At 38.9% G+C, this 13283-nt stretch overlaps 1 protein-coding gene and 1 pseudogene across 1 annotated transcript; one reads left to right on the top strand and one right to left on the bottom strand.

Moving 5' to 3' along the window:
* The first annotated feature begins 3008 nt into the window (after positions 1 to 3008).
* On the top strand, positions 3009 to 3907 carry LOC102501458 (ferritin heavy chain pseudogene; annotated as a pseudogene).
* A 2195-nt stretch (positions 3908 to 6102) lies between these two features.
* Positions 6103 to 7053, bottom strand: LOC102501049 (olfactory receptor 1361). The gene has a single exon (XM_014591451.1). The coding sequence runs from the start codon at positions 7051 to 7053 to the stop codon at positions 6103 to 6105; it is 951 nt and encodes a 316-aa protein (XP_014446937.1).
* Positions 7054 to 13283: the final 6230 nt, after the last annotated feature.

The following is a 13283-nucleotide window of genomic DNA, read 5'->3' as shown; positions in this document are numbered from 1 at the left end:
GACAATAGTGTTCATGTCTAGATGGAGAGAAGTGAGTATATTCAGGAGAGATTCTAGTGGTAGATTTAATATGTGGTGATGTAGTGGATGAAAGGGATGAGAGAGATTGAGGAAAAAAAAAAGCCAAGAAGAACACTCAGGTTTCAGGTTGTAGTCAAGGCAGAATTAGAAGACGTTCACTCTGTTTGGTCTGTACCTATACTTAGGAAATAAAACATCATGTTTATTTTCCAGTAGCAGTCAATAAACTTGAGTTCATGAAAACTATAAGGTTGACTCATATTTGCAGTTGTCATGTTACCATTTTCCCTCTCCTCACTTTTTTTGAAGTTCAATATAGAATTTTATACATGTTAATATTACATTTTCTTATAGAATTGATTCATCATCCCAACATTAAGAGACTTATTTAAAATTTGTACTCAGTTCTTCTAGTTTCATATTATCTGAAAGCCTGATCAAAATCATGTTTATCCTACTCCAATTGACTGATGAAAGTTTCAAGCATGATAGAAGATAAAGTATTTGGTAATGAGATTAGAAATTGTCAAAAAATACTAACTATGGGACCAGTAGATGACGTAATGGTTACATTGCTGGATGTACCTGGTTGACCGCGGTTTGAGTCCCAGATCTGACAGCTTAAAACTCATGCTGGGTGCGTGCGTGTGCGTGCCCAAAATCCTGAGAGGAGAATGGAGGAGAGGGGATTGTGACATGGCCATCTCCCCTAGGGGGTGATTTCTTGCTTTCTGTCTCTCTGGCATGTACACGCGCTCTATAGCAAAAATTCCCCCCACCCCCCCCACACACACAAAAAAACCTCTATAATGCACACACTTGATATAAAATTTAAAACTGAAGCAAGCCAGGCTATGAAGGAGAGACATTGTATGTCCCCACTTAATGTATACTGAGTGTCTGCACTCTATGACTGAAACTGATTGACTAAAGGATATAGAAACACGATAAATGGATGTGAATACCAGATATAGTGTGTGTGAAAGAGTAGAGTCTGAGGAAGGACATTTAGAAGAAAAATACAGAGGCAAAATATTAATAGGACAAAGAAATGTGATATTATCTGTTGAAGATACTTTTATAGTTTTATCAACTGGACTAGAAAGAAATGTTCACATGTTGAAATAGTCTGTAAGGTAAATAATGTGATTGAATGTAAAAGAGAAAATGAAATAAAAAAATGTAAAAAAAATTAAAAATTAAAACGTAGAAAATTGTTATTATCTCTCTTACCCTTTGCTATAGTTACTGAGAAGAAAATAATGATAAGTGGCTAGGAAATTTCTTTATCATTTTTCTATTTTTTTCCTTTTCTATTAATTGCTTTATGATTTTCCCATTGTTTTAAACCTTTAATTTGTTAGGAATCAGCATTCCTGATAAGTGTGACTCTGGTAATTTTGTGTTTTTAAAACATAGTGTGATTAGGTCAGCAGGTGGTGTGGTGGTCAAGGCTCTGGACTCCCCCATGGCTGACCACAAATTGAGTTGCAGACTCAGCAGCTTGAAACTCACACCAGGCACATGTGCATGTGTTCCCAAAATCCTCAAAGGAGACTGGAAGAGAAGGAATTGTGGCGTGTCCCTCCTCCCCAAGGTTGACTTCTCACTTTCTCTATTTTTCTGTCTCTCCAGTGAGCACATACACCCTATGAAAAAAACTAAATACAAACAAACAAACAAAATATAATGTAATCTTAATGGTGGTAATATAAATTACTGAATACCAAGGATTAAAAGGTTCTTAACAGTGTCTCATGAGAATGTCTTTTGTTCCTGCCCCTTTCCATGTGAGTGAGCATGGTGACTGGCGGTGGAAGGATACAAGAGAAAACACTGTGGAACTGATTCTGCCAGTGTTCTGCTCACAGTCCCTCCTGCATCACTACTGTAGTGCACATAATGGATCTACTCTGGATTTTCAGCATCTGCATCTCTTTACCTGAGGATCTTCTCTGGTAACTAGAGCTGCTTTGCTAGTGCAAACTTACTCTAGAATCACCCAAATCCTAAGAGATGGAGTTGTGATTTTTCAGATTGTTGGAAATGTTGGAGGGAGTCCAGTAAAAAAAAAAATCCTACCTTTTCCAGTTATTAATCAATTAAAAATATGACAAGGTAAAGACAGATCGAGGCCAGACTTACTCTACTAATGATATCTAAGTTGGAAGGCATGACTTAGGGTGAGAGCTGAAATGTTTTTCCAAACAAGTCCAGAAGTAGACAGTGCTGGATTAAACCCAAGCTATGTGGGCAGCTCCTTTGACCCTGGAGTTACACAGCAGAGCATATGTTCCCTGGGAGTCTGCTGGATCTTGAGAAGAAACAACCAGGGTCTGGGATGAACATGTCCAGGTTTATAGATCAGAGGGACAGTGAGTAAGGGGCAGACTAGGAAGATTCTCACATGAGTTTTGTCCACTTGGAGGATTAAACTTGGAGAAGAAACACTCGGTCTTACACTAGCATTCTCTTCTACCTACATTAAATCAACTTTTGGCCATTGTGAATAATGGTGAAATTAATATGGATGTGTAAGTTTTTTTTTTTTCCAACTGAGTGTATTCCTATCCTTTGGGTAGATCCCCAGGATTTTGTTGCTGGATTATATGATAGTTGTATTTGTAGGTTCTTGAGGAACATCCATATTGTTCTCCACAGTGCCTGTACTAATTTATATTCCCACCGACAGTGTAGGAGAGTTCCCTTTTCACTTCAGCCTCGCCAGCACTTACCATTCTTTATTTTTTTAATCTTAACCATTATAGCTGGGGGTAGGGGGAAGGAGGGAAGGAATAAAGAGGGGAAAAAAGCAAAACATTTAATGGACATGAGAGAAGAAAATTATCTGTTGATGATAATGTGTATGGTAATATCTTTGACTGGATTAATATGCAGTGCGTTCATACTGGGAAAGTTCATGTTTTATGCTGTAAAGATATATAGTAATTAAATTTAGAAAATAAAAAAGAAGATAAAATGTCATATTAATATTTTTGAGACATTCTTCATGGAGAATCGTGGCAGTTTCCTGCTTCAGCAGTGCTTGAGCGGAACCGGCACTCCTGCCCCATCATCCCGGCCGGTCACCCAGAGCCAGTCCTCCTCTACCAACTTGCAACGTCCTCGGACAGCTCCAAGGTCCCTGCTGGGGAGCTAGCAACTGGGGCTCTCCTCAGCCGCCCGCCATGATGACAGAGTCCCCTTTGCAGATGCACCAACTGCCACCAGGCCTCAGAGGCCGCCTTCAACCACCAGATCAACCTAGAGCTCTATGCCACCTATGTGTACCTGCTAATGTCTTTCTGCTTTGACCGTGATGATGTGGCTTTAAAGAACTTTGCCAAGTACTTTTCCCACCAATCTCCTGAGGAAAGGGAATGTGCCGAGAAACTTATGAAGCTGCAGAATCAAGGAGGTGGCCACGTCTTCCTTTGGGATACCAAGAAACCAGACTGTGATGACTGGAAGAACGGGCTGGATGCAATGGAGTGTGCATTGCACTTGGAAGAAAACATGAATCGGTCACTACTGGGACTGCACAAACTGGTCACTGACAAAAACGACCCCCACTAGTGTGACTTCATTGAGGTGCATCACCTGAATGAGCAGATGAAATCCATTAAAGAATTGGGTGACCATGTAACTAACTTGCGCAAGATGGGAGCCCTGGAATCTGGCATGGTGGAATATCTCTTTGACAACCACTCTCTGGGAGACAGTGATAACAAGAACTAAGCTTGAAGCTAACTTCCCCAGAGCCACAAGTGACTTCCCTGCTCACCAGGGCAGTGCATGCATGTTGGGGTTTCTTTCATATTTCCTATAATTTGTACCAAGACAACCACTTAAGTTCTTTAATTTGTACCATTCCTTCAAATAAGGAAATTTGGCACCCTCCCAATATGTCTATATTTTATGTAGATTACATAATGATATTGTAATATTTAAATACACTGAGTTAAATAAAACATTATTAATTTTTTTTAAATTAACTTTTGGTGACCAATATGAAACAAAGATAGAGGAATTAAGTGATTACTGGGAGAATTTTCCTTAAAAAAAACTCTAACTTTATATTCAGAAACTTCTAAAATATATACCAGAGGAAGTAATCGCCCAGGATTTCCTTCATAACAGATAAGAAGACTAGAGACAAGAGTTCTGGAGGTATGAGTAAGTGGGGGTTGCCCCAACAAACAGAGAAAAGAAACTAAAGCTCAGAGAGAAGAAATTTGCCTCAAATTACATAAGTGGTGGACTTAGGGTCTTGACTTGTAACTTTTCATTTCAAATCTTGAGCTCCTTTCATTATACCCCTAAATACTCTCTTAACTGGGGTATGTGCGGGGCTTTAGACTGGGGAGCCCACATAGTTCCAATCGTTTTGTTTTACAAATGCAGAAGTCAAGGCTCAGGGTCATCAAATAATTATGTGGCTGTCACAGTGGCAAAGGGAGCACTAGAATCCAGGCCTTAATTCAAAGCTCTCTTCTCATTTTTCTATGGTGTATTTGTGTGTGTGTGTGTGTGTGTGTGTGTGTGTGTGTGTGAAGTATCAGGATATTTCCTTTACATTTCATTCTATCAGACATAATAAACTCTAATTCTTGGACTGTAAGTATCTTCCATAGTTCTTTGGTAATTTTGGCTAAGCACAAATTTCAGACTTGCATTTTTTCATTATATATATTCAAGTCCCTGCATGTGGACTCCTCTTAGGCATCCAGAAAAAATAAATAAGAACTATTATGAGAGCGGATGGTGAACTACTCAGAGTATGGGCACTTTGCAAAGATAATTAGAGCTTACTGATATTGCTGGTTCCCCTTCTGTCCTAAGATATCAACCTACTTTTTTTTGGTGTGCACTTTTATTGAACTGATCTCAAGTCACTGCACAGGTAATCCCTGGCTGCCTCTGCACTTACCCACTCCCAAGGAGACCAAAATCCTTCATACATCTCAGGTTGGAGGACAGAAATAGGGTCTGCGATGGCTGATCATTCAAAATAAAACAAGACAAAAAATATTAAGGCAAAGGAACCAAAGGTTGGTGTAATGGCTATGTTGCTGGACTCCCATGTAGTCAACTGCGGTTCGAATCTCGAACCTGGTTTGCTTAAACTCATGCCGGGCACGTGTGCATGGGTGCCCAAAATCCTGAGAGGAGAATGGAGGAGAAGGAATTGTGGCGTGGCCATCCCCCCTGGGGTGATTTCTCACTTTCTATCTCTTTGGCTCTCTTTGTCTTTCTGGCGAGCACACATGCCCTATAGCAAAAACCTCTCTCTCTCTCTCACACACACACACACACACACACACAGACACACACACATTTGGAGGAGGGATACAGCGGAAAAACAATTGCATTACATAATTTACACAAAAACAATGTTGTCACCTTCCCTGTGTGTATTTAGGTGAGGACTGAGTCATTCTTCTTAGGGAGAAGTCGGGTGGCTTCTGCGAGGGAGAGAACTTCCTGTAACAATGCAACTCACAATATTTGGAATGATTATTATTTTTTTAAAAGGACAATGTGTGGAGGAGTGGGGCCTAGGGAAGGACATTTGGAGGAGGGATACAGAGGCAGAGCATTGATGGGATGGGGAGGTGTGGTGTTATCTGTTGAAGATATTTTGATCAACTGGACTGGGGAGAAATGTTCACATATTGAAATGTTCACTTTGTAGGCTAAACAATGTGATTGAATGTATATACAAAATAAAATTTAAAAAAGGACAATGTACAATCTAAGTCCTTGGCCACTTTGCAGAACTCTGGGAATGCTGCTTTAGCCGACTGCTGTCACCTTCACTGTTCCAGTTTTTAAATCTTGAGTCAAGCTAAAAAACAAACAAAAGAAAACAAAAACAAAAAAAGGATAACCAAACTGAACAAAACAAAGATGCTGATTTCATCTCATTTTCTGTACAGGTTAGGTTTTGTCAAGAAAGGGTGTAATGCAACTAAGTCATAGTCAACCTACATTAAAAAACAATAAAACACAACAAATTTTTACATTTAGGGAAGCTACAGTGGTTGGGCTCTCAAGAGATAATATTTCAACCCTCAGCTCTCAATCTTGGAGTCCTGTTTTTGGTGTTTTTATTCTGAGAAGTTTCTCCAGTACCCCCTTCATGTCCCTGTTTCTGAGGCTATAGATGAAGGGGTTCAACATGGGAATCACCACTGTGTACATTACTGAGAAGACTTTGTTCTTCCCATCAGAGTGAGATGATGGAGGACACAAATAGACCCCAATGGCTGTGCTGTAGAACAGGGATACCACAGAGAGGTGAGAAGTGCAGTTGGGGAAGGCTCTTTGCTTACCCCTTGGAGAATCAATTCTTAAGATAGCCAGTGCAATGTACAAATAGGACATAAGAATGCAGACAAAGGGACCGATCAGCAGTGCTCCTGCCACAAGAATGAGCACTAGGTCATTAACATACGTACTAGAGCAGGCCAGCTTCAGGAGGGGGACCAGATCACAGAAAAAGTGGAGAATGATATTGGGACCACAGAAGGAAAGTCTGGTCAGAAGGAGTGTGTGCACTAGGGCATGGAAGGAAGTGATCACCCATGACCCAACCACAAACAGAATGCAGCGTTGAGAGGTCATGGTCATGGCATAATGGAGGGGGTGGCTGATGACCACATAGCGGTCAAGTGCCATCACAGCAAGGAGAAAATTGTCCAGATCTGCAAATAGTCCAAAGAAGTAGAGCTGTGTCAGACACCCACCATAAGAAATATGCTTAATTGCTGAGCTAATATTAACTAGCATCTTGGGAATTATTGTAGAGATGAAACCAATGTCAGAAAAGGACAGATTGGCCAAGAACAGGTACATGGGGGTGTGGAGGTGCTGGTCAGAGCCAATGACCAGGATGATGAGCAGCTTCCCCACCACAGTGACCAGGTACATGCCCATGAACAGTCCAAACAAGAGAAGCTGCTGCTCCAGGTGCTCCGAAAAGCCCATGAGAAGAAATTCATAGATTCTGGTCTGGTTTCTGTTGTTCATGTCCATAATTCTGTGTGAAATAAATTTTATTATATATAAACAACAACAACAACAACAAAGAGGGCTTGTTAGGGCAGCTGGATCTCACATGGCTGACAGTGTGGTCTGAGTCCTAGACCCAGCAGCTTGGGAAACACACCAGCTGCATGTGCATGTATGCCCCAAATCCCTAGAGGAGAGTGGAGAAGAAGAGACTGTGGCACGGCCATCCCCTCTTGGGGGTGCTTTGTTTCACATTCTCTCTCTGGCAAGCTCATGCATCCTATAGCAAATTAAAAAAAATAAAATTATGCCCTGTTGGAGGTACATCTAACCCCTATTTTAAAAAATTCTGTGTTTTAAACAACTCTGTTTTGGTAAAATTTGAAGTTATAATTATGTGTTAAAAATAGTTTGAATCAGACTGTGACTTTATAGACTAACATCAGCATATTATTGGCTATATAAGGTTTCTTTAAACTATTTCACCTGTCCCCTTGACACATGTATTGGTGTGCTCTGGATCACACATATCCTGCGAGATAAATTCATATTTTTACTTAACAATAATAGAATTAAGTACATTATACATTTAGTAAAAAGGTAAAATACTAAAACAGTGCATACATGTGTAATTCCATTACAAAAATAAAGCATATAATATTTGTACATGACTGAAAAAACTGAAAACACACACCAAAGGTTGATAGTGTTTACCTCTGGAGATTGAGGGAGTTGAAAAGTGGTGGTTGTGAACTTCTGCATTGCTCCAAGTTTTACTGGCATATGTTATCTTTGTAATTAAAAGATGATGATTTTTATTTATTTGCCAGAGGTGTGTGCACTTGTGAGAGAGACAGAGAGAGAACAGAGAGAAGGGAAAAAGCACTCCTCACTGAGGGATGTTCAGACCACAATCCCTCCACCTCTATTTCTTTAATCCATCAGGATTCGAGGCATGCATGCACACGTGTCTGGCATGTTCTTCTAGCCACCAAGGCTGGGATTTAAATCATGCAGTCAACCATGTGAGATTGAGTGCTTTAACCACCAGGCCATGAAGCTGACCCAAAATGTTTTTTAAGAGTGATGGATGTGGTTAGTTGAATTAATCCAAGTGCTGGTCTAAAAGCTAATATGAAGACTTTTTGGAGACCTCCAGATCTAATGCGATAACTAGGGTGTATTCTCTGAAAGGCAGCTCTGTCAAGTAAGTAGAAAACTTAAATGACTCTTGTCTTCTGGAAGGAAATAAAGATGAAGTTACACAGAATTATTATTTTTTTAATCACAGTCTGCTTTATTTGGGCCCTTTTATTAATGTCCTCAGCTCTTCCTCTGGAAATACGTACATGACTGCTCCGGTATCTCCTAACATAGCTGAGAACTATTCATGCCTTTCCTCTGACAACCTTGATTCTCCTCACTTACAAGTGCTTCTCAATCCACTATGGCTCCTCTTCTTCTGTATCTTTCAGTTTAAAAAGCTAAGTTTCAGACAGTCAATTATAGGTCCTGAACCCATCTTTATTCTAAATGGTCTTCTTATATTTACTTATTAGATTCTTAGGTTTCAAATCTAAATAGAAGCCTCCAAATCCTACTTTTCTCCCAAAGGCACTCCTTAGTTTGCCTCTAAGACTGCTCAGAGAAGAGGAAATCTGATTTGAGATTGTATATCTTTTTATTTTCCTTTCTTTTCTCTTTTCTTTTTTCCATAGCAGCCATAGTGGGTATTACTACGATCTTATAACTAGATAATCTTAGAAATTAAGTTTATTCAACCCACAGCCCTTATTCTGCCTTGAAAATTTGCCAAATACTGGATTCCCTTAAGTGATAACCCTTTGCGCCAACACTTTGCTTATCTATTAAAAATGTAGAAACTGAGGTTGAGAGTAGACAAGTAACTTTTTGCAGGCAATTGAAGTAGGTACTGAAGTACCTATCATCGAGTCAAAACCCTAAGTTCTTAATCACAGTTATATTGTCTTTCAATGTTCATCAAACCACTTTCTGACTCTAGTTCACCTTCCTGCATATATTCCATGAGAAAAGAGTGCATAATCAGGGAATTTACATATTCAATTTACCAATTTCAGTTCTCATAACAAATGAGGATGTGAATATTTTGTCTTACACCTTAATCTTTTATGAATGTGATTAATATGAATATCAATCCACTTTGGTTCAATCCAATGTCTGGACAAGATCCAGTATCTACAGTAATTAGTGTGAATAGACAACCCTCAGAATGGGAGAATATTTTGGTAAAATATGCCTCAGACAAGGGACTGATAACCATAATACATAGGGAACTTAAGCAGCATACCCTCCCTCCAACAAAAATAACCCAATTAAAAGATGAGAAGATAAACTGAACAGAAGTCTCTCTAAGGAAGACATATGAACAGCAAAAAGCATATGAGGAAATACTCAACATCCCTCATCATAAAGGAGATGCAGATTAAAACCACAATGAGATACCACCTAACCCCTGTCAGAATGGCAAGCATTAAAAATATAAAAAGTGATAAGTGTTGGTGGGGATGTGGTGAAAGGGGAACTCTCCTACATTGTTGATGGGAGTGTAAACTGGTTCAGACACTATGGAAAACAATATGGAGGTTGCTCAAAGATCTACAAATAGAACTACCATTTGATCCAGCAATCCAAGTTCTGGGCATCTACCCAAAGGACAGGAGAATATTCAGTCGGAAACACGTTTGCTCATCAATGTTTATTGCAGCGTTATTCATGATAGTTAAGACATGGAACCAACCCAAATGTCCACAAACAGATGAATGGATGGAAAAAGTGTGGCACATATACTCTATGGAATACTACTTAGCCATAAAAAACAACAAGACCCTGGCATTTGATAGAAAGTGGTCAAATATTGAAGCTCTGTTGCTAAGTGAAGAAAGCCAGGATATGAAAGAAAGATATTGTATGTATCCACTTGATATACATCGACTATTTGCACTTTAAGGTAGAGTTAGAAATATTGGAAGGCATAAAAGCTGTAAAAATAATTAGGGATGCTGAAGACAGTGTGAAACGGGGTGGGAGAAGGGAATAGCATAGAGAAGGATAGCATGAGATCAAATAGAGGCATAACGTAAGTGGGACACAGAAATGGTTTATTACCTGTTGATGATAAGCATGTATGGTATTCTCAACTAGACTGGTCTGAGAAATATTTCATGTTGGGTAAATTATTTTTACAAGCAAAATGATATATAGTGATTGAATGTTTAACAAAAGAGAATAATAACAATAATCTGGAAAAAATGATGAAAAGATATTATTTTTTGGAGAGGTTTTTGCAATAGGGTGTGTGTGCTCACCAGAAAAACAGAGAGAGACAGAGAGACAGAAAGTGAGCAATCATTACCCAGGTGGGATGACCACACCGCAATCCCTTCTCCTCCATTCTCCTCTCATGATCTTGGGCATGTACTCACACACACATGAGTTTAAGTCATTGGGTCTGGAACTTGAACCACAGTTGACTACATGGGAGTCCCGATGAAAAGTTATTTGATGATGATGTGGATAGTAATGTCTTTGTCTTGATTGATATGCATGGTATTCCTTCTGGAAAAATGTAATAATGTAATATACTGTAAAGATACTTGTGATTCAATGTAATTTAAACAAGATTATGATAATAATAAATAAAAATGTAAAAAGAATTTTAAAGTACTATATATAAACATAAAAGAAATCCAGTGTCTATACTTGCAAAGTGAATGATTAGGACCAAGATGTCTACTCTGGGGTGGAGTAGAGACTTTCTCATATCCCTGTCTTCTCTCTCCTCAATTGCAACCAAGTCCAGAGTCAGAAGCTAAGTAGACAGTAGGATGCCTGTATAATATATTTCATTATATTCATTCAATTATATCACTTTCCTAATAAGAATAAAAAATAAGTGTACATTTAATCCAGTTTGCACTTTTCTTGCTCATAATTAACCTTCAGCAATGTCATCCTTTAATAGAAACATGTAGTTCAATGTAGTTACATTGTTTTCAAATTTTAGAATTATAAAAATAAATTAATATATTCATAATTATTATGATATTCTCTGCAAATAAACTAATGAAACTTAAAACAATTAACTTTTGCTAAGAGATATATCAGATACTTTTTTTTTATTATTATGACTGATGCTTTTACCACTCTTATTAGTGCATCTAAGCTGGAGGCATGTATCACAACCACCAGGGAATATGTATTATATGCTCCTAACAAACCAGGTGCCCATTGCATCTACACAAACTCACTGCATTAAGCTAATTTATTTGTTATTGAGGAGATTATTTGGTTGCATAAAGGAAAAATATCTAGTTTGTATGTATGACATACTGCCTTGAAATTAGTTGTTTATTTCCATTAGATTATGTGTCCCTTGGTGATTCATTTTTATTCATCTTGTTTCTTAGTATGTACTCAGTAATCATCTAGTAAAACAGTAGATAGTTGGACAGCAAAATGATGTTCTAAAGCTATGATAAAACTGTGCAGTACAATTATTTAGCACCCCAAATTGCCTTTTTAAAAAGTTATTTCAACTTTATTTATTTATTTTTAATTTTACATGAGAGGGACAGAAAGAGAGACAGAGTAAGTGAGAAAGCAAGCCACCAGATCTGGGACTAGAACTGCAGTTGGCCATGTGAGAGTCCGATGTCCTTAACCACCACACCACACCACCTGCCAACCTCCCAGTTTACCTTTTACTTAGAAAGATAATTAATAAAAAATGATGACCCTTAGTGAAGATCTTAGGTTGTCTAGCATAGTACATAGAAAATATTCAAAATTGTTTGTGAAAGCGAAAAAAAGAAAAAAGGTAAAGTATTGATGATCATTGAAATAGTTAAGCCTAATCAATTGTGTATTTGCACAAATATGTTTCTTTACATTTTACTTTTGAACTAAATACTGTTTTAATTAAAAGAATAATGCAAGGAAAAGTAATTCTTGGGATTCAGATTTCCTATGAACATACCTGCTTGCAGAGCTGGATCTGCTCCTTTGTGACCCCTCCTCATACTGAGAGATGTTCCTCATATCTTTTGCTTTTCCACATTTGAAAACTTAGCCAACCCGACCTGATCTGATCAATCCATACACCTAGCCCCTCTCATGGGTACCTGGAGATCTCAGGAAACTGGTTTCAGGGGCTAGGGGTTACTTTATAACTAGTAGAATAGTCTTTTGAATCAAAGCTCACAAGGTACCCATCCTTTAGAACTGAAGAATGTTAAGCCATCTAATACAACTCCCTTATTTCATGAATGAGAAAATAGAATCTCGAATGACTGCCATAATCTGACCAAGAGCAGCACTACAACTGAAACCAAAATCAGGATACCTGAAACTCTTTCCAACAGACCATTCTGCTTCTCATGATTGACCCAAAGGGGAGAGCATAACCAATGACTTACTCTCAGTCCTGAGTTGAGCCAAGGAGAGCTCCTTACTCCTTCAAATTAAGTTAGAAGATTGACTCATCTGCTGTCAGTTTTCACTTATCAAAAGTAGAGAAGCCATATCTGAGGACCAGAAGAAAACACATAGATTTAAGACAGAAGGTAGTACTGAGACATGGAACCCTCATGTGCTCCACAGAAGGAGAAATGAAAGTAGACCACCCCAGATCCTCAGTGTTAAAATCCCAGAAGCAGAGATGTTATCTACACACAGTTTCTGACATCATTCCCAGGGCTTCTTGCTGGAAACTTTAAAGACATCTGGGAACACCAATCTCTAAAGTATTCATCGAAAACCTGGAGGAGTCCGACCCGGCGGGGCTCCAGGACCCGTCTGAGCCCCTTGACCTTTGAGCATCGCTTCCGGTCGGTTCAGTGAGCTGGCAAGGCCGCGACTGTACGCCCCCCGACCATGGAACAAGCTTGGGTTACTTAGCTTGTCGGCAAGGCCGCCTGCTATTCGCTCCGGGACTGTGATAGCCTTGCTGGGAAGTGACCCCCCTCTGACTCCCCGATATATTACTATAAAAGAATTACATAGTTTTCCCATACATATTTGTAGCAAGATTTCTCCAAAATCCCCCGACCGCTCCCCTTTACCCTGACCATTTACTGTTGATTACAGTGCTTCACTGGGCACAATAGAGGGTGTGCTAAAGTTTTTCTTGATTGTTGGAAGGCCTTTCAAAACTCATTTATATAAACTTAAAAATTACCTCTTAAGCAGAAACTGACCCAGGACACCCC

The sequence above is a fragment of the Tupaia chinensis genome, unplaced genomic scaffold (assembly GCF_000334495.1).
Source record: "Tupaia chinensis unplaced genomic scaffold, TupChi_1.0 Scaffold000575_1, whole genome shotgun sequence".
NCBI classification, from domain to species: domain Eukaryota; kingdom Metazoa; phylum Chordata; class Mammalia; order Scandentia; family Tupaiidae; genus Tupaia; species Tupaia belangeri.
The sequence above is the reverse complement of the archived record's forward strand: the minus strand, read 5'-3'. Positions and strand labels throughout refer to the sequence as shown.

Coding starts and splice junctions, on each gene's coding strand:
- LOC102501049 (XM_014591451.1), bottom strand. CDS start 7,053: ATGAACAACAGAAACCAGACCAGAATCTATGAATTTCTTCTCATGGGC.